Raw genomic sequence first — 20,018 nt, forward strand, 5'->3', positions numbered from 1 at the left:
GACTACGAAGTGCTTGTGGTGAATTCATCAACTTAAAAAAACGTTGTGCCGGCTCATCCAAGGTGTTTATGGGGCAGGGTCTGCATATTTGTTGCGTTTATAAAGGTTAGTGTATGTGTCATCCGTGTTTGTAATGTGTCATAAAAAAAAGCATACAATTTGCCTTTCGACAAGTTTTGAAAAATACATACACGATAATAAAAACGCAGCACTGTCTGCCCCGCTTTCCCGGCCCAGCAGCGCGAGCGCGAGCGCGGGGGATATCCGATAACCCCTCTCCCCTTCCCCACGCTCACCCGCCATGGCCCTCGCCACCGCCGCGGCCGCCGCGGCCATCACCATCCACCCATTCCTCAGCCGCCCGGCCAGCGTCCTCCGGTGCGGCCGCCGCGTCCCGCCCCTCCTCCTCCTCCGCGCCACCTCCTCCGCCTCGGACTTCAACATCACCTTTGCGGAGCCCGCGCCCGCCCCGTCCAAGGCCTCGCGCGGCGGCCCGTCCGCGCAGCCGCTGGTCCCCTGGATCGCCCGCGGGGCCGACGGCAAGCCATCCCTCCACACCTCGCCGCCGCCGGACGTCCTCCAGGCCGTCGCCGCCGCGGAGGCCGAGGCCAAGAGGGCCGCCAAGAGGGGCCAGAGGCAGGGCCCCGCCGCCGACGCCCCCGTCGCCAGCGTCAGGGTCAAGGAGAAGAAGGCCGCCCCGACCGCGCCGCCCAAGTTCTCCAAGGCGGCCAGGAGGTTCTACAACGAGAACATCAAGGAGCACGAGCCGCAGCGCCTCGCCAAGGTCCTCGCCGCCGCAGGAGGTAGTCGTCCTATGTGGTGCAGGGTTTTACATTAAGCGCGCTTAACTGAATTGAATCGGAGCAGCATTATGTCTGTCTTGATGCTGACTCGTGGCTCTTCCTAGTGGCCTCAAGAAGGACCTGCGAGGAGCTCATCTTCCAAGGGAAGGTGACTGTCAATGGTTCTGTCTGCACTGCTCCCCAGGTATGAAATTTCAGCCTGAAGCTCTAAGAGTGAGGAGGAGCTAGTTCATGCCTGCAAGTATTTTAGCTCATGTCCACATTTATGTAATGTCAATCTTGCTTCAGTTGTCTAGTTGCGGCGAAAAAATAGCTGGTTTAGTTTAGCTAGATTTTGGCATTGTACCACTGTATGGAATTTGATTATTTTTTTTCATTTTGTCTGCATCTCGTTCATAATCAGTTTTTCTTTTGTAGACCAAAGTCGACATTTCAAAGGATTCTATCTATGTTAACGGGAATCGTATTTCCAAGAAGCTACCTCCAAAGCTCTATTTTGCTGTGAATAAGCCAAAAGGGTTTGTACCTTCTCTTCCATAGTATTGCAGTCCCCAGATCAGTAAAAAGTTGCCTTTTTTATTCCAGCAAAATATTTTCAAATAATAGAAAATGAGCCATCAGTCCAGCTGTGCGATACCCTAAATGTTATTTCTGATGTCCTACAGGTATATTTGCTCATCCGGTGAAGAGAAGTCTGTTATTTCCTTATTGGATGACTACTTGAAAGGCTGGGTATGTTCTATAATTGGGCTTTTCATAAAATAGACATTATACTGTTACTAATGAAACATCATCATAATCATGGTTTGTTGTATCTTCTATCTATTGATTCTCAACCTCGCATATCTATCTATCAACATGTGCAGAACAAACTTCAGCCAGGAGTACCAAAACCCCGCTTGTTTACTGTGGGTCGTCTTGATGTTGCCACAACTGGTTTGATAATAGTTACAAATGATGGTAATTTTGATGTACTTGCTAGAGAATATTTAGGAATCAGCAATTTAGCCATCCAAGGCGTAAAGTTAATTGCTCTCCTTTCAGGTGAATTTGCCCAGAAAGTCTCACACCCTTCATCAAACATAACAAAGGAGTAAGTTCGACCTCCTCTGTATCCTTTGTAGACTGTAGTACTGCACTGCAGAACTAAATTGTAATCTATAGTTCTATATTTGAAATACTGTAGATGCATTCAAAACTTCGTAGCAGACAAATTAGGATGTTGTTTTGGTACTACCCCCACGTCGCCATCATTATTCATGATGTGGAGAAGGTCCATTGAAATGACACTAGTTTTAAACTAAAATATTCTTCTCTAGGAAACTGCTCATATAAATGTGCTCAAACATGGTAAATGGACAATGAAAAATACACGAAAAACGAAATATAATTTGCATTTGTTCAATATTGCAGATATGTAGTAACTATAGATGGAGCAGTGCACAAGAAACACCTTGTAGCTATCAGTGGAGGAACAGTAATTGATGGCGTTAAGGTTGTACCTGATTTAGTAGAGCCACTGGATGCACAAGCTGATACAAAAAGGACGCGGCTTAAAATAGTGGTAATTGTCCTTTATACATGCCCCATTTTATTGTATTTGATGTCTGTTTTTAACTTCTGCGTATGGTACAAAACTATGTATAATATAGGCATTCTGATTTGTTCGGTACAGCAAAGAATAGATCCTAGCAATATTGTTCAGTCTTTTGTATGTTTATTATGCCAGGTTGATTGTGCAAATCCAATGTGTTCTACTCCCTCCATTCCTTTAATATAAGGTGTATTTGTTTTTTGAAAAGTCAAACGAGTGCAAGTCTGACCAAGTTTTTAGAAAAAATATATCAACATTCACAATACAAAATTTATATCATTTGATCCATCATGAAAAGTAGTTCCATATTTTATATACTAGGCATTCCATATGTCGATATTTTATTCTATAATCTTGGTCAAATATTCACATGGTTGACTTGCACGGAATCAATACATCTTATATTCTAGGACGGAGGGAGTATTAATTAGCCTTTCACTTGCACATAGGCTTGACTAAAGCAATTTTACATAAATTCAAAGGCATCTTATTAAGTTAATCTACTCACTGGCATTGATATTGTCGAGTTCTATTTCTGGTAGGTTCATGAAGGAAGAAACCACGAAGTTCGTGAACTTGTGCAGAATGCAGGACTAAAGGTTGTTTTGCGTGATAAATATATTTTTATCAGAGTTTTCTTTGTATTTTATTGGTACATATCTTAGTATTTCTTGTTCTACAACAAATGAGTAAGTAAATGTGATGTTTGGAAGAGTAAACATATGTCAGCTCGCGCTTGGATGGCGAGGCCTTGAGGTGGAACGGCATTAGTGAAGGAGGGCACATACTGTGGCAGGAATAAATCTAGAATAGCTAGTCGTTGTCCACAGCAGGACTTTAGGGTCTAGGAGACTTTTCTTAATTCATCTTTGCTTCATTCAACTCAAATCCAATAGGCTGTGTTCCCTTTTATGGATATTACCCCTGATCAGATGGCTTCAGAGCTAAGCAATGCAAGCATAGAAGTATGAGCTTTATCACATAATAACAAAAGATAATAGGTTCATATAAAAAAAGATAATAGGCAGCGTGTTATAGTAGCGCACCATCTTGAAGCAGACATACTTCTAAATTTCAATTGACAGCCAGATCTTGTTTTATCATTTCTGTTTTGATGTACTGCTGTAGAAGACAGTTGACCCTGTTTGTAATGGAAAACAGGCCGGAAAACCATACAGAAGTCAGTTAATTAGAGGATATACTACTTAAAAAGAACATAAGGTTCCCATTTCACCTTTCTTTCCACTACCCCTTGTATATGATAATCAATCACCTTAATTTACTTACCTTCTGAACCAATTCCACTTTAATTTACTTACCAAACTTCTAATCAAAATATAAGGTAATTCACGGGCAGAATTTGATGAACATTTATTTACATAATCGCATTATTATTGACAGGTAAATCACAAGCTAACGTACTAGAATATTTATATCCCGTTGCAACGCACGGGCATTGTTCTAGTTAGAGGAAAAGCGTGTAGAAGCCCCTCAATTATGCTTATTTGTGTTATATAACTGTTGTGAAAGCAGCTGATTTTTTATCCCTGTATTTGACAGGTCTACGCTTTGAAACGTGTTCGTATAGGCAGGTTCCGCCTCCCATCAGACCTGGGGTAATGTTATTTAGCACATCAGTACATGTTCGGCATATACTTCCTTTTTTGCAGAGTTTCATAAGGTTTTTCCAAGTCTTTCTTTTTTTGCACCTTTCAAAACATCTGAAACAGCATGGCAGCTAGTGCAAATGGTAAAATCAAATACTCCAGGAAATACATTTTTTAGAAAGATCAACTTGGAAAGGCTCGTGTATCAAAAGGGATCATGTGTGTCAAATCTGGCATGCCAGCAGTAGATACCACCAAAATCAGTTCAGTGGAGTTAATTGGTTCAACTGATAAATCATCGTCTAGGGGCATGAGTTTTTATTGTGCCCAACAAGTAAAACTAATTTGACAGTCAACTCCTTTTTGTGTTTGATAAACTCTTCATGTTCACAATGAGGCTGGCAATATAACACCGTATATTAACCCATTGTTGGATGTTACATGTACAGAATTGGGAAGATGGTTGAACTTAAAGAAGCTGACATCAAGGCACTAGATGGCAACAGCTAGTAGAGTGCGCGCCTGAGTTCATGGGCTTCGTTTCCGAAAGCGGTGTGGACGGGTGGATAACATATATGTCATACCTCCTGTGGCATAAGGCACGACTACTCTGTGCCTGAGAGGCCTGCGATTCTGCTATCATAGATGTCAAATAGGAAACTAATGGTCAGGTTCGATAGGCATGCCTTTGTTTTCAAGAACACATGAACTGCTTCGCTGAAGGATCTCCAAGATCCTACGTGGCAGCAGTGTTCGCTGGAGTTTTGGGATATGTTCAGCTAGGCTTGCTAGTACTGTAGTAGAGTTGTTGATAGCGTCTACTCTTATGCAGACCTACTGATTTATTATCTGTGGAAATGTAAATGCTGTCAGTCGAGTCATGAACTTTTCTTTAACTTAGTCGAGTCATGAACTGGCATTACTTCCAACAGTTTTTGCAACTTGTAACTTGTATGCTTGCCCTGCAAAAGAAAAAAGAAAATCTGTATACCTGTTTTTGTTGTTGAGAAATTCCTGATAATTCTTTTTTTTCTTCTAGTTGTTAAAAAACACATTGCATTCTCAGATGGTTAGGTTCCTTGTGATGGAACTTAGCCCATCATGTTTAAATCCTAGACTTGGTATTTGTGCTCGTATTTTTCTGAATTTATTTCAGACATTTCAAGTTTTTATTGACTATGAGGCGCATGTGGTGACTTTGTCAACCTCAAGATGTGTATCTCAGTATCTTGAAGGTGCTCATGGAGGGCAGATTGTGCAGGCTCAATACCTCAAAGGTGCTCATAGAGACAGGGTGTACGTGGGTCCTTCATAAGAGTGATAGTGTATGTCCATATGTGAGCATTTTGCGTTCGTACTGTGTTAAAAGAATGTACTTCGGGAGAAATGAACCATTTTTCTATGAGTAATCTTTTTTAGGGAAAACCAAGTTTTTATTCATCATAAGAGCATCTTCAATAGATGATGTATATTTTGGTGCTCCAAACCGGTGATGGTCCAAATTTGGAGCACCAAAAAGTGCTTTTTACATCTTCGAAAAATGCTCAACTCCAACAGATGGTCCAAAACGGAGATTAGCAACTCCAACAGATAGTCCAAAACGAAGATTAAAACGACCAACTACTACTTCATCTCAACATAGTTCAAACATGAAATTCAACATAGTTTCATACATAAATTCAACTACTACTTATTCGAACTACTAGATGAAAGTACTCCTCGTCGTCGGAGCTGCGGAACTGCTCCCAGAACTCGTCCTTGGTCGGGTCATCGCACCCCTCGTCCTCCTCGTCGGAGTCACCCCAATCCTCATCCGACGACTCGATAGGGATCACAGTCGAGGGGCCGGCCTCATCCTCCTTCTTCACCCCCCTTCTTTTTCGCCTTGACGTCGCGATTCTAGTAGTGCTCCAGCTCGGCCTGGACGTACTGCGGATGCTCTCGCGCAAATCGAGCCATCGTTGCCTCGTCGCTCTCGCCGGGAGCGACGACAACTGCCGGTCTCTTCTTCGCCATCTTCACCCGCATCTCCTTCATCTGGATGCCCTGCGGCACGAGCCACTCTGCCACCGCCCGGGTTTCGACGTCCGGGAAGTTGAGGTCCGTCTTCGGCCGTCCGGCATGCCGCACCGCCACGTCGTAGGCACGCGCGGCCTCATCGGCGGTTGGATACGTGCCGAGCCACCAACGCCGCCCGGCGTCAGAGAACTCCACTCCGAAGTTCCCGGAGGGCTTCGCCCTCACGCCGACGAAACCGGATTTGCCCTTGGGCGTCTTCTTCGGCGCCATCGGGGAGCGGGCGGCGGCCGAGCGGGGAGCGGGGCGGCGGCGTGCAGCTCAGGGTGGAGGCGGACGGAGCGGGGCGGCGACCGGAGAGGAGGCGGAGGCGGACGGAGCGGGCCGACGGCGTGAAGTGCAGGCGAGGGCGGCCGGCGGCGTGCGGTGCGGGCGGGGCCGGGCGGAGGCCGGACCGGGGGCAGAGGCGACCGGAGAGGAGGCGGACGGGGTTGGGGCGGGGCAGAGGCGGCCAGAGCGGAGGCGGACGCGATGTGGCGGCAGGCGGCGGCCCAGCGGGGTGGAATCGGTGGCGGGGCTGATCTACGGCGGGGCGGCGGCGGGTGTGAGGAAGAAGGGGGGGGGAGGAAATGAAGAGCGGCTGGGCGTTGGTGCGCCACCGCTGTTTTTACATCTCCTGCCTCCGGAGATGTAAATTTGCACCGCGAGGTGTTGAATTTTACATCACCGGGAGGCGAAGATGTAATTTTTTTGCATATGGACCATCTGTTGGAGAGCTGTTTTTTGCCTCAAAAGATACAAAAGTTGGTTATTTTTACATATGGACTGTCTATTGGAGATGCTCTAAGCCACAACGTGTGGGATACAGTTTAGGTTGTGGGAGTCACCAAACCTAGCGACAAAGCAAACTTGGCTAAATCACGTGCCTCAAAATTGATGGCATGACATTCAAAAGTGAAATTACACCAAATAACAAAGCTCAAACATTAATCTCGCTAATAATGTCCTCGCAGGTGACACGCCTAAAGTTCTTGATATCTTCCACCATTTTGTTTCGAGTTTGAAGCAACAATGAATTGTTGAATATGGAGATCCTCCGTCAAAGATATTGCTTCTCTGCATGCGATAGCCACTAATGTGGCAGGTTTGTCAACTCCCTGAATGACTAGAGCTGAACTTCCGAGGAAATTGCCATCTCTATCTCTACACACCGCAGTTGCTGAGCCTCCTCTTCCTCGTCGGACACCAGCGTCCACGTGAATCTTTGCAAAGCCCTGAGGGGGAGCTCATGATCGCTGGTTGACGGTTCCTAGAACCATGGGTCGCCCACCACCCGATGATGACTGTTTATTTTTGAGTATACTGAGCTCTGCAATAAACCTCATGGTGAAGGAATGAGTTCCTTGAGGGCTCTGGAAGATACCTTGGAGAATCGCCTTGCTCTAGTCGACCAAATCGCCCTAAGGGTGACTCATAGTTTTACAAACAGTTTATGTAATAATGAATCCCTGAGCGTAAACAGCTAATGCTTTGCGTTTAGTTCAGTGGTTGTTGCTATAGTTTCAGCCAACTCGTCGTCTATCAATGCCCACGTGCATCTTGAGACCGTGCATTCGACCGGTGAATGTTTCCAAGAGTCCCCCATCCCGCAGAAACCGCATGCACTCGTATCAGACATGTTTCTGCGCGCTCTAATGTCATTTCTCGGAATTGATTGCCAGGCGAGTCTCCATAGGAACATCCAGATCTTTGCCGGTACTTGTGTCTTCCACATACCCTTCGAGCTACCCTCCTCCTTCGCTGAGTTAGGAGCCGGCCGAACCTTCGAGCCATGCCTCTCGCCTCTGTGTAATGGTTATGAGCATCTTGTATGCTAACTTCATAGAGAAATTATCACGCCGCTCAAATTTCCAACTCCAGAAATCACCCACATTTCTTATGCATAACGGGATACCAAGAATGACACGCACGCCCATAGGCATAAAAACCTCTGCCACTTTCTGTCTGTTTCAAGACGCCGAGGTAGCATCAATCAATTCTGACACTGTATCTGGTGGATTTGGTATTATGCAACCATAGGGTCACATCATCTCCTCTCAGGGGAGCCAATTGTCAGCCCATATATCTGTTGTAACTCTGTTGCCTGTCCGTCCGATCAGACCCTGCTTTAAAGTGTCTCTTCCCTCCATAATAGCTCTCCATATCTGGCTTGGGTGGCCTCCTAACTCCGCATTCAAAATAGTTGAATTTGGGTAGTATATACTCTTGAGAAGCCGAGCACACAGATTCTCTGGATTTTGCAGGAGCCGCCAAGCTTGCCGAGCCAGCATTGCCATGTTAAATAGCCCAAAATCTTTAAAGCCTAAATCAACATACCTTTAGGTTGCGTCATTGCCTTCCATGATACCTCGTGTGGCTTCCATTTACCTTCCGGATTAACATGTTCAAATGTTCACACAAGCTTCTAGGAAGTTTGAATAAAGTAACCATTTTTTTTTAAATCAAAAAAAAAAAGTAACCATTTTTTTTCTTGATCGAGCATAAAAGAATCCGCCGTACGCAGACAGGAGGTGGCTGGGCCCAGCCGTTTGGGCCGCGAGTTGGGCTGGGCCCTGTGCTAGTTGGCAAGGGGGGAGGAGAAAGATTAGTTTAAGCCATGGATCATCGTCGTCTCCGGCTCAGTCAGATCTGCCTGCCCCGCTCGACGCCGAGGGACCACCCACCACCACCACCACCACCACCCACGACTCCACCAGCAGGACGCAGCTCTTCCTCTTCCTCCCCTTCCCTCCCAGCACCCCCCGCGGTCCCTCCCCGAGATCCCCCCACCCCCGACCCGCGCCGCCGCGCGGGGGCCCGGCGGGCTCGGAGCGCCCTCGGCCGCCCTCGCTCTGCCGCGCGGAGTCGACCCAGGACGCCCGCCAGGGCCATTCCGCGCCCCCCCTGCTCGCGCGGCTGACGGCGAGCGGCCATGAATTTCCTCTACCGAGCCGCGCAGCCCGAGCTGCCGCGGATCCCCGAGCAGCAGGGGGTCCTCAAGACCCTGGAGGGCCTCATCGCCGACGATCCGCTCCGCATCTCCGCCGTGGCGGAAGACGACGAAGCTGCCAGCAACGGAGCCGGGGAGATCGGCGGCGACACCGCTGCCACCTCTCCTTCCGCTTCTTCAGATTCGAAAAGTACAGCTCCGGCCGGGAAGCACAGCGATGTTTCCCAGGACGAAGGGTGGATCACGATTCCCAACAGTTGGTGCCCCTTTCCCCTTGCTTGGATTTCTCCTCGTTGCATTGCAGATTCACCACTGCCACATTTCTCCTTGGAAATGCCAGCCCGGTAGCTTACTGATTTACAATTTTGCTTGCGCAGAGGAGCTTCCTGAGGATTGGGGCGAGGTTTCGGACATGCTGCAGCTGCGGCCTTTGGATCGCCCCTTCCTTTTTCCTGGTAAAGTTACTTGACTGCAACTTGCTGCCTGTACCTGTTTTTGTTTTGGTATCTGAATTAGTTCGGTTATCAGGCGAGCAGGTTCATATACTGGCGTGCCTATCAGCCTCTAAGCAGGATATGACCAGCATATCTCCGTTTAGAATTGCTGCCGTGATGTCTAAGAGCGGAAATTCGCCGCGGCACCCCACAAATAAATCTAGCCCTGTCAGTGAAAATGGTGATGCAAATGGAACAGCCAGAGAAGATAGTTCTCACGGTGCCGAGGATAACATGGAGAGTGTTGAACTCAACAACAAAGTATCTTCTCCTTCAAAACAAGATATCCTGGAGACTGAATCCCTCCTTCGGATGGAAGATCGCAAACAGCAAATAGAAACCATGCTGCAAAAATTCAAAAGATCTAACTTTTTTGTCCGAATTGCGGAGTCAGATGAACCTCTCTGGTCCAAGAAAAGAGTAGCTGCAACTAAGACGGCAGAGGAACAATTATATTCGGATAGCCAGGGAAATAACACAGTTTCAAGGAGTACTGCGTACAATACCATTTCTGATAAAGGAGTTTTTGATGGTAGCACATCCGGAGGAGTCGCTCGGGATACTGTAAGGTGCTATGCTCTGCAGAATGGAGACATCGTGGTATGTTTTGAACGATCCGTCTGTTTACTTGCTGGGTGACATTATACACTAGATTCTTTTTTGCAATGATTAACTTTGGGAAGTTTATGGACTATGCATAAATAGTTGACCAATCATATATGATGTGTATGTTAAAAAGGTATACAGTCGAATTCGTATTTGAAAGGGGTTTCCAATGGTATAATTTTTATAGCATGTCTCTTGCAGATATTATTGATTTTATTGATAGTCAAAGTAAATCTCGAAATACGTATTAGACCCTATATATCCAGATGGAGGGAGCACTATACATTGCTTCTCTTCATTTAATGCACCTTTATATCCGTCATGTTGGTAAGTAGGGTCCTGCGAAGTTTAGAGTTATGTCTCACCATCTTTGGTGAAATCAGCTAATACGCTTTAAGCAAATTTATGTAAAAATCCTTTGCACAACTACTGCAGTTGTCTATATACTAATCAGGTTTGTTATTAGTTTATTAGACACACATGTTTATTTTGTTTTATTTTAAAGAAAGCAACTTCACAAAGAAGTTGATGGTGCTACCATGCAGTTAGCTTTCATTCATGTACTTTTGCGTGATTCTGGGTTGCTTATGTTTGTGCTGATTAATCACTCATATTCTCTGTTGGAAGGATGCAGGTTGTTTTGCAAGTGAATGTTGGTGTTAGCAATATGGTAGATCCAGTGCTTGAAGTTCTTCAATTTGAGAAGTGTACATCAAGCAATTATATGCGTGAGAATCTTGTAAGCGGGCTTCCTAATGGTTATGAGGATCCTTGTCAGGAGCTGCTTAGCTGGTTGCTCCCTTTAGATCGCACACTACCTCCTCCTCGTTCTTTATCACCTCCTACTCTCAATCCCAGTATATCACACAAGCAATCTTTTTCTGCTTCTGGGTCTCAAATATTTTCGTTAAGTCATTTCCGAAGCTATTCAATGCCTTCATCCTCCTTTGCCCTTGCCCAGCTTCCCAACCTAAGATCACCCCCAATATCTGAAAATCAAGAATTTGTGCCTGAAAAGCCTGCAAAAACACCTGATGTTATAAATGATGGACAGCTTTCCTTTAGAGGAGTTCCTTTGGAGCCTGAACGGTATTCTGTACGCTGTGGTCTAGAAGGTGTATATCTACCAGGGAAAAGATGGTCAAGAAAAGTTGAAATAATTCAACCAATTGAAGTTCATTCTTTTTCTGCCAAATGTACTGCAGAAAATCTTCTTTGTGTCTTAATAAAGGTTACTATTAACATCCAAATCCTTCATTTTTCTCATAGTTTCTGAAGAAACTTTCAAAACTAATGCTTATATCTTCAATTCTCAGAACATTGCTCCACGGCATGTGCAAGACATAGTTGTATTCATAGATGCAATTACTGTTGTCTTTGAGGAGGCATCCAAAGGCGGCTCTCCTTTATCTCTACCAATTGCCAGTATTGAGGTCGGACATGGTCACAGTTTACCAAATCTGTCACTCAGGTACATGCAAAGTTTATCATGGATGCTTCCAAAGACCCACAATTGCAGCTTAAAAGTTTAAGTATGGTGTGGTTCCTGCCATAAATTGATTCCCCTTTGGATTTGCAGACTGCAGTACTTTGACCTTGCCTTTTTCTTAGCAAAGAAATTCTTGCAATGTGTTGCCATGTTATCGCTGTTATCCATCTTTCTCTTAGTTTTCAGTTTTGGTTTGAACAAGTTGGTTTTGTATAACATGCAGTACTGTCTGGTCTCCTTAATGCTGGATGGGGCCAAACCTTACTTCCACATGATTCCTTTTAGTTATTTATGCAAGCAATAAACACAGGAAGATGTATCGCACTACATATACTATACCTTGGTTTGAAGTTTCTGCCAGAGGCCAACAGTTTCCATATATCTTAAGTATTACTTGTTTCCTTCCAGGCGGGGTGAAGAGCACTCGTTTATTTTGAAGCCAGCAATTATGTCCTCCAGGGATCGGAGGATCAACAGTGATGTACCTCTGACTTTGTCACTCCCAAAGATGAGTGGAGCTGCCACAAATACTTCCACGCCTAGGGTTAGCGAGCTCAGCACTGGTCTTACTGATCAGTATGCTGTGCTTATATCATATCGCTGCAATTATACAGGTGAACTGTTGGAAAAATAGAACATGTGCTTGAGAACAAGTGTAGGTTGATAATTCTGACTTCCAGCCCTTTTTATCCTCTGTAGAATCAAAACTTTTCTTCAAGCAAGCCACAAGCTGGCAACCCTGTGCAGCTAGTGATCTTATGATCTCTGTGTCTTCTGAACTGTCATTACGAAATCCTAGCCCGAGTGCTCGAGTTCCTCAACTCCCCGTGCAGGTTATTTCGGTGCTTCTTTAGGTCTTGCTGCATTTTCCATGCCTCGCACTGATAGTGTTAATTGTTGGTTTTCAGGTCTTAACCCTTGAAGCTACTAATATGACTTCAGAAAACCTCACATTAACTGTTCTTGCTCCAGAAGCATCTGGTTCTTCTTCAGTTGTATCATTGAACTCAGCTCCAACCACACCAGATGGTTCTTATGATAATCTTAATGAGCCTATGAGAAGGTCTGGCTTGGGAAAACATGGAACTGGTTTTCGGAGACTGAATTCAGTTGTTGCCGGATCTCCAAAAGAAAGTGACAATGGAGGAAATAGAATGAGCACTTCAGCAGGCTGTACTCATTTGTGGTTGCAGAGCGCAGTTCCCCTAGGGTATGGCTATCCATTCTCGCCTTTTTCCATCTGTTGAGAGTTACAGCACGGCATGTCAGTACGCTGAAGAATTACATTTGTTGTGGTTAACAGGTGTGTTCCTGCACGGTCAAGCACCACTGTCAAGCTCGAGCTACTCCCGTTAACAGATGGGATCATTACACTAGATACATTGCAAATAACCATAAAGGAGAAAGGTAAAATTTCATGAAAAAAGCAAAGTAGAGATCATTAACTTATCAGTTAGATATAGTGCCTACCCAGGGAGCAGAACTTTGTTATTGCTACTGTTTACTACCCCCTCCGTCCCAAAATTCTTGTCTTAGATTTGTCTAGATACGGATGTATCTAACACTAAAACGTAACTAGATACATCCGTATCTAGACAAATCTAAGACAAGTACTCCCTCCGTCCCAAAATTCTTGTCTTAGATTTGTCTAGATACGGACAAGAATTTTGGGACGGAGGGAGTACTTGTCTTAGATTTGTGTATCTAGACACGTTTTACTGTTAGATACATCCGTATCTAGACAAATCTAAGACAAGTAATTTGGGATGGAGGTAATACCTGTCATAGTCTGAATCCACCAGATTCATCAGATTAAATTTTGCATTTGCAGAATAAATTTTAAGATAGTGTTTCTATGGTGCGACCAAACCTCAAGTATGCTCTAGTGTTTCTATGGTGCGACCAAACCTCAAGTATGCTCTGTCTTTGGCTGCTGATTCACGCCATGTATCTTTGCACCGCAGGTCTTACGTACATACCGGAGCACTCTTTGGAGATACACGCATCGTCTGCCGTCTCAGCAGGAAGGTCATAGTAGGAATTAGCAGAGTATTAATTACTCTATATCTTCTGTGGTTGAACCCCTCTGCGTGGAGTGCGAGTCCAATTGTGCAGCTGCTCATTTGAATTGGATGTTGGACAAGGCAGCTCATACAGCAGGATCCAGGAGCTGAGGCAGCCAGATACTGCTATTTCTGCAGAAGGCGGTGGCCACTGCATCAAGTGGATAAACGGGGACCAACGCTTTGTGTTGTCCTGGTTCGCATATATGCATTTATACGCGGAGTGCTGAGCGATTGGGCAGGCTCGTCGAAAAACCTGTAATGTTGTGTTGCATAGTTTTGATATCATTTTTGTGGCTTTCCATTCTTTTTCGTTACATGTAAACCTGGCGCTTGGCCTTGTCTTAGTTGGCGGGAGTATGTATCATGTGATGTACTATCGAAAAAATGAGAAATTTACGCATCTTCGTTTTCATCTTCTCATTTTATTGGTATTTTATAGGTGAGCTGATCTTGGCTGCTGACATATCATATATGCTTGTTCTAAATACAAGTTGGTATGCATATTGCAAATCCTAATTGCTGAACTTCATAACATCCGACTAAAATATAAGTGTAGACCATATGAACAATGTTGGATACTTTTTGCTGATATTCTATATGTAGACTTGCAAGGTTAAAGCAAACTATAGGTAATCGCAAAAAAAAAAAAAAAACCTACAGGTAAACTAAGTGGAAAAAAAAAGCATGCAATCCAGAATGTCCTATGTGCACACAAGAAATATGACAAACATTGTCACGACACACCAATGTTTTGTCAGCACAAGAACTTAAGGAGACCCAAAAAAATACGATTATTTCCGGTTACCGTTGATTTAATAAAATTAACAACATGCTAGAATTCTGGCTATTTTTGTGTGTGTTCTTAGGTGCACGTACACGAATACTTCTTGGTTGTCATCAACAAGGTCAAGTCGGCTCCGATAGGGGAGCAGCGACAACGACACATTGGCGGCTCATTCTGACGAGGGTAGTGGTTGTTCGATGGTGTAAGAATCTCGATGTAATTTTTGTTGTGTTTGTGATGCTTTGTACTTTTGATGAACTTTTATAATAGATTCGAATCCTTTTGCGAAAATGCCATCGTAGACATGGCAGACCGGCGTTGGTGTTGGCTGGGGCCGAATCTCATTCACTAGCCATGACTTGTCATTGTAATGTCCCACCTGACGGAGGGTCGGATGTTTCTAGTTTTCGTACAATAGGATTCTCTAGGTATAGTTTTTTTTAGGCAAGAGCATTAGAGACCCACAAACTTGCAATGCATGTGATGGTTTACTCCACAAACTTGTAAAAGGTGATCAACCCATCCTTAAACTTGCACTGGGGGTGAAGTTTTAGTCCACAGCCATTCACGAGCTAACAAATGGTGCCTCGCTGGCCGCATCGTGGCATAGCTGCTCGCCATGGCACTTTTACAAAAAAGCCTTCATCTTTCTTGAAATCACACACGTGTATATGCCTATACCACCCTTTCTGAACTGATTGTGCAAGGTATATTGGCCGATTATTTTGAAAGAAGAATGTACACAAATAGCCGAGGCAAGCAAAAAATTTCTTATAATCTTCGTAGCATTGGCAGGATAGAACACAGGGGATGGCCACAGCTCACAAGTCACTATTAGGCACAAAACTGAGAACATAACATAAGAGCAAAGATAAACTATTCACTTTATTTGATGGGCAATGTGCGTGCTGCTGCTGTTACAACCGATGCAGGCAAGCTTTGCTTGGTTTACTGGGGTTGGGTCGCTGGAATATTAGGCAAGTTCATGATTAAATTCAGCACATAATTCATGACTATAACGGAGATTACCATGCAACAATGTAGCAAACTAGATGAACTAGAAGGCAGGCACATCAGTATCGCACACAAACAACAAATACAGATAGAGACATGAACAGATCACGATGAACATATTGTTCATTAGTTGCTGCGGGAGCGACGTTGTTGATGACGATGTTGGTGACAATTTGCTGATGACGGCGATGAAGACGATGATGAGTAGCGCCGTCCGACGTGGACGGAAGACGACCTGTGATGACGAAGTTGAGCAGTCGCACAGAGAGCTTTCCAAAAACCTAATTTGTCCCTGCCCAGTGCAGGATTGCAAGGACGAACGGTTCCAGAGACATACTCTTCCACACGCCGATGCACGCCGGAGTTCGGGATAGAGTAGACTACGGTGGCAGCGCAAGTTGCGAGATAAGGCAAAACCCTAGATGTTTTTGGTGTGTCTTTTGCCGCGGCCGGTAGCAGTATATATAATAGGACTAGAGGCGGTATAGTGTCGTGATCACGATCTCAAACAAACTTTATATAATAGCACCAGAGGCGGTATCGTGTCGTGATCATGATCTCAGGTCGACTTGGTTTCTAAGTCATATACTTATCGGACAAGAAATAATTAACTTGTCTATCAAGACATCAAAAAATAAAACGACAAAAGGAAGCGGCAATTCTGCAAGCTCGCCTTGTTCTTCTATGATGGTTGTGCAATGGACAAAATGTGCTTACCTTGCAATCCAACATTTGCCCTCCCCGTTGTGGATGGCCTCCGCAAGGGCGATGTAGTTCCAGTTCTTGGTGACATTGTAAGGTCTATCGTGGATCTCCACCTTGATGTGTACCCGCCATTGTTGATTGTTCTGTTCGCACCGCAGCATAGTCGACAGATCCTGTACTATCACCTGCAGACAATGGAATTATCCGAACATCGCATTAGAAACAGCACGCAATGCAAACAAATTGCAGCACACAGCAGCAGAGATCAGATCGAGGGATATTTCACCTGGAAGCTCCCATCACCAATGCATCCTATGACACGCTTGTCACTTGCCCCTTGCACGTACCCGAGCAATGCACCCAGTGACCATCCAAAGGAGCGTGCAAATTATCATTGAATAACCAGGCATGTACTCGCGCGTGATTTCCATAAAAATACATGGGGTATTCGCAAAAGTGCCACGGCGAGCAGCGGTGCCACGACGCGACCAGCGTGGCGCCATTTGTCCGCTCTTGATTGGCTCTGGACTAAATCTTCATGCGCAGTGCAAGTTTATGGATGATTTGATCACCTTTTGTAAGTTTGTGGACTAAAGCATCACATGTATTGCAAGTTTGTGGGACTCTAGTGCTCTTGCCTTTTTTTTCCTTCTGATTAGCCTGTTAAGTATTTTTATTATATAATAGACGCGCATTATAACTTGGCAATTTTCTTTTAGCATCTTGTTCCTAAGATCCTCCCCCCCTAAAGAAATGTGCGAGTCCTCGTCCCAAACGCTCCACTTGCAAGTGGATAATTGTGTCTAATTGTTCCATGTCACATGTCGTCATGTCACTGATCCACTAAAATCCGGCTTAATATATTAATGCCGCAGAAAGTAACGAATTTGCTCGCATCATTTGAATGGAATTCGTGCAAATTAGTTAGCAGTATCAGCTTATCGGGAGTAGATGAACACAGCATATGCAAGCCACACTTTGTAGGAGCAACTTTTCATGTAGGAATATTGTGGTAGGCCACTTCACTTTCATGTTTGGCCATTTCCTACCAATAGATAAGCACAGGTAATTTTCTAGTACAAATCAAGCCACACTTTGTAGGAGTATAATCAGAAGAGAAGGCAGAGACGGGGTGCATTTGTAATTTATACGAAGAAGATAGCTACCCCTGAGCAGTAAAATATGCACCACGCATTACAACTACTCATACAACTTCTTCAATGATTGGTCACACACGCTAACCTAATCAATTATTCAAACCCTTCCAACGAAAATATGCTTTTCTTGGTGATTAATCTGCCTTCAGATCAACATAAACTTAAGAATATCAAATTACTAATTTCTGTATGAAGGCAAACAAAATACAAGCAGGTGAGCATCCATCCAACAGTAAGCTACAAAGGCCAACACCTCCATCGTCATTTGTGATTTGTCAAGTAAGCAAAGCAGGCAGCTCGGACCCAATCAAACCCAAAGAAAGCAAGAACTTCCCGGGCCGTCCATGGCCACCTACCCCCTCCTCCTCCTCCTCCTCCTCGCCCTCTTCGCCGCCGTCGCCGTAGCCGCGGCGGCGTCGTCGGCGGAGGACACGCCAACGGCGTACGAGATGCTGGAGCGGTACGACTTCCCGCGGGGCATCCTGCCGGAGGGGGTGGAGGGGTACGAGCTCGGCCCGGACGGCGGCTTCGAGGTCTACTTCCCGCGGGAGTGCGAGTTCCTGCTGGCGAAGCAGTGGCTGGTCAGGTACGACGCCCGCATCGCCGGCGCCGTCACCGCGGGCAGGCTGGCGGCGCTGGAGGGCGTCCACGTCAAGGTGCTCTTCCTGTGGCTCCCCGTCGCCGAGGTCGACCGCGCCGGCGACCGCCTCAGCTTCTACGTCGGCCCCGTCTCCACGTCCTTCCCGCTGAGCTCCTTCGCCAGCAGCCCGCACTGTCGCGGCTACCACGCCGTCGCTGCGGCCGTCTCATAAGCCATTGTTTATCATGATTTGAACAAGACTCACATGGGCCATTGTTTCAGTTAACCTTTTGTACCGTCGTGGATATCACAATGAGCTCTCTCTCTATACGATTCCAGTTTATCAGATGCATGATCGGTGTCGCAATCCTTAGGCCATCCGTCGAAGCAACTTGATAGCTACCGACCAAATTATTAATTAATCATTATTTTAAGAACGGAGGCTCGAGGTCGGCTTTGAATTATCGAAGTCACCCACTAGCTACAGCCAACCACAACGTACAACCAGGAAAAAAGGGAAACTGGGCATATGCAACCCCACACGGCAAATACAAAGTGTGGAAGGGTGCTAAGAGCATCTCCAATAGACGGTCCAAATGTAAAAATACCTAACTTTTGAATCGTCTGGGGCAAAAAACGCTGTTCCAACAGACGGTCCATGTAAAAAGAATTGGACCGCGGCCTCCTTGTGATGTAAAATACAACACCTCGCGGTGCAAATTTACATCACGAGGTGCATCTGGTCCAAAACCAGCCGCCGCCCGCGAACGCCCAACCGCCAGTTCCTTTCCTTTCCCGCCCGCCCGCGCTCGTCTGCCCGCCCGTGACCCGCCCGGCCGCCGCCGCCCCCCGCCGTCCGGCGCCGCCATGGCCGAAGGCGACGACCCCGCCGCCTTCTCCGCCGCCGCCGCCCCCCGCCCGCCGGCCCGGATTCGCGCCACCCCGGCCGGTGGCCACCGCGCTGGCGGCGAAGCCGGCGAAGGGACGAGGCGGCGGAAAACGACCGGCCAACCGCAGCCGCAACCCGACCGACAGTTCTACGCGGCCGGTGAAGGTCTCCAAGGCGGGCGCGACGGCTCGGGGCGACGACTCGCAGCCGGTGCGGCCGGCGGCCTCCTCCAGCAGCCACACATCCATTCCTCAACCTCCCCCGCCGCCACTGCCGGCCGTGGAGGAAGATGTGGCCACGCCGACGGCCACCGCCTCCAACATGTTCAACGAAATGTCGCAAAGGTATAAAATTTCCGGTTGTGCTCTCATTTGTTGTTTCAAATTGTATGTGTTCTTGATTGTTTGTGCGTCCAATTGTAGTCTTGATAATGAAGCTTTCATGCATGCGACAAATGTGGCAAATGATGATTACATGTATGCGTCACAAGAATATGAAACCCAATATGATGATGACAATCTTGATGTGGACGATGAGGGCTTTATTGTCAAGGGAAGAAGTGGAAATTATACCACCGCAGAGGATGTGTTGATATGCACCGCTTGGAAGAAAATCTCTCAAGATGCAAGCGTTGGAAGCGACCAAACGGTGAACACCTATTGGCAACGCATCAAGGAGTACTTCGATGAGCGCAACACAAGTGGTCACTTCCGTTCGAGCGACTCTCTACGCCAATGTTGGTCCACCATCAACGCCGAATGCCAAAGTGGGTCGGTTGCTTGTCAAACGTTGCTCGCATGAACCCAAGTGGTTGCGGTGATAGTGACTTGGTAAATATTTCCTCTTCGTGCGTGCTTTGTCAAATATTTCCTCTTTGTTCCACATGTTGATGATGATGTGTTGCTTGTTTTATTGTAGAAAATGATTGCACAAGGATTGTTTCGAGAGAGGAACATGAAAGGCGATAAGAAGAAAAGGAAAGGAAAAGCTTTCACTTTTCATCATTGCTACAAAGAGCTCAAGGATGAGGAGAAGTGGAAAACTAGAGAGACTTTTGAATCGTCGAAGAAGAAGAGTGCGGTGCTTGAGGATGAAGAAGATGTCGCCATTGAGGAGACGAGCCCCACTCCTCACTCCGCGACAAAATCTTATAGGCCCGATGGAAACAAGAAAGCAAAGGGAACCAAGGCCGGAGACAATGATCTCAAGGAAGGATTTGATGCCA

The 20,018-nt window shown here is 46.0% G+C and overlaps 4 protein-coding genes across 6 annotated transcripts; 3 read left to right on the forward strand and 1 right to left on the reverse strand.

Moving 5' to 3' along the window:
- The first annotated feature begins 212 nt into the window (after positions 1 to 212).
- LOC109754524 (putative ribosomal large subunit pseudouridine synthase SVR1, chloroplastic) lies at positions 213 to 5,015 on the forward strand. 3 transcript variants are annotated; one of them, XM_020313431.4, is made up of 10 exons: positions 213 to 803; positions 908 to 987; positions 1,221 to 1,321; positions 1,469 to 1,535; positions 1,670 to 1,763; positions 1,848 to 1,896; positions 2,217 to 2,367; positions 2,940 to 2,996; positions 3,958 to 4,013; positions 4,454 to 5,015. In XM_020313431.4, exons 1-10 carry the CDS (start codon positions 302 to 304, stop codon positions 4,512 to 4,514), a joined length of 1,218 nt encoding a protein of 405 aa, XP_020169020.1. In that variant the 5' UTR covers positions 213 to 301; the 3' UTR covers positions 4,515 to 5,015. The 3 variants fall into 3 exon arrangements, with proteins under 3 accessions (XP_020169020.1, XP_040243362.1, XP_040243361.1); XM_040387427.3 differs by having other exon boundaries at positions 214 to 803; positions 1,670 to 1,896; XM_040387428.2 differs by lacking the exon at positions 4,454 to 5,015 and having other exon boundaries at positions 1,670 to 1,896; positions 3,958 to 4,017.
- Positions 5,016 to 5,903: 888 nt separating this feature from the next.
- LOC109754552 (ethylene-responsive transcription factor RAP2-3-like) lies at positions 5,904 to 6,293 on the reverse strand. Its single transcript, XM_020313460.1, has one exon. It carries the CDS (start codon positions 6,291 to 6,293, stop codon positions 5,904 to 5,906), a length of 390 nt encoding a protein of 129 aa, XP_020169049.1.
- Positions 6,294 to 8,676: 2,383 nt separating this feature from the next.
- On the forward strand, positions 8,677 to 14,074 carry LOC109754523 (uncharacterized). Its single transcript, XM_020313430.4, has 10 exons — positions 8,677 to 9,265; positions 9,387 to 9,464; positions 9,538 to 10,103; positions 10,744 to 11,340; positions 11,426 to 11,580; positions 12,007 to 12,212; positions 12,298 to 12,431; positions 12,507 to 12,808; positions 12,902 to 13,005; positions 13,563 to 14,074. Exons 1-10 carry the CDS (start codon positions 8,992 to 8,994, stop codon positions 13,631 to 13,633), a joined length of 2,487 nt encoding a protein of 828 aa, XP_020169019.1. The 5' UTR covers positions 8,677 to 8,991; the 3' UTR covers positions 13,634 to 14,074.
- Positions 14,075 to 17,441: 3,367 nt separating this feature from the next.
- LOC109754541 (uncharacterized protein At5g01610-like) lies at positions 17,442 to 18,200 on the forward strand. The gene has a single exon (XM_020313448.2). The coding sequence runs from the start codon at positions 17,669 to 17,671 to the stop codon at positions 18,134 to 18,136; it is 468 nt and encodes a 155-aa protein (XP_020169037.1). The 5' UTR covers positions 17,442 to 17,668; the 3' UTR covers positions 18,137 to 18,200.
- The last annotated feature ends 1,818 nt before the right edge of the window (positions 18,201 to 20,018 follow it).

This window comes from Aegilops tauschii, chromosome 4 (genome assembly GCF_002575655.3).
Source record: "Aegilops tauschii subsp. strangulata cultivar AL8/78 chromosome 4, Aet v6.0, whole genome shotgun sequence".
In the NCBI taxonomy this organism is placed as follows: Eukaryota; Viridiplantae; Streptophyta; class Magnoliopsida; order Poales; family Poaceae; genus Aegilops; species Aegilops tauschii.

What these genes read in the sequence shown, in the direction of transcription:
- LOC109754524 (XM_040387427.3), top strand. Translation starts at nt 302, where the DNA reads ATGGCCCTCGCCACCGCCGCGGCCGCCGCGGCCATCACCATCCACCCA. An exon ending in GCTGTGAATAAGCCAAAAGG is followed by an intron (nt 1,322 to 1,468) that starts GTTTGTACCTTC and finishes GATGTCCTACAG; the next exon opens with GTATATTTGCTCATCCGGTG. An exon ending in ATGACTACTTGAAAGGCTGG is followed by an intron (nt 1,536 to 1,669) that starts GTATGTTCTATA and finishes CAACATGTGCAG; the next exon opens with AACAAACTTCAGCCAGGAGT.
- LOC109754552 (XM_020313460.1), bottom strand. Translation starts at nt 6,293, where the DNA reads ATGGCGCCGAAGAAGACGCCCAAGGGCAAATCCGGTTTCGTCGGCGTG.
- LOC109754523 (XM_020313430.4), top strand. Translation starts at nt 8,992, where the DNA reads ATGAATTTCCTCTACCGAGCCGCGCAGCCCGAGCTGCCGCGGATCCCC. An exon ending in ATATCGCTGCAATTATACAG is followed by an intron (nt 12,213 to 12,297) that starts GTGAACTGTTGG and finishes TATCCTCTGTAG; the next exon opens with AATCAAAACTTTTCTTCAAG. An exon ending in AATAACCATAAAGGAGAAAG is followed by an intron (nt 13,006 to 13,562) that starts GTAAAATTTCAT and finishes TTTGCACCGCAG; the next exon opens with GTCTTACGTACATACCGGAG.
- LOC109754541 (XM_020313448.2), top strand. Translation starts at nt 17,669, where the DNA reads ATGGCCACCTACCCCCTCCTCCTCCTCCTCCTCCTCGCCCTCTTCGCC.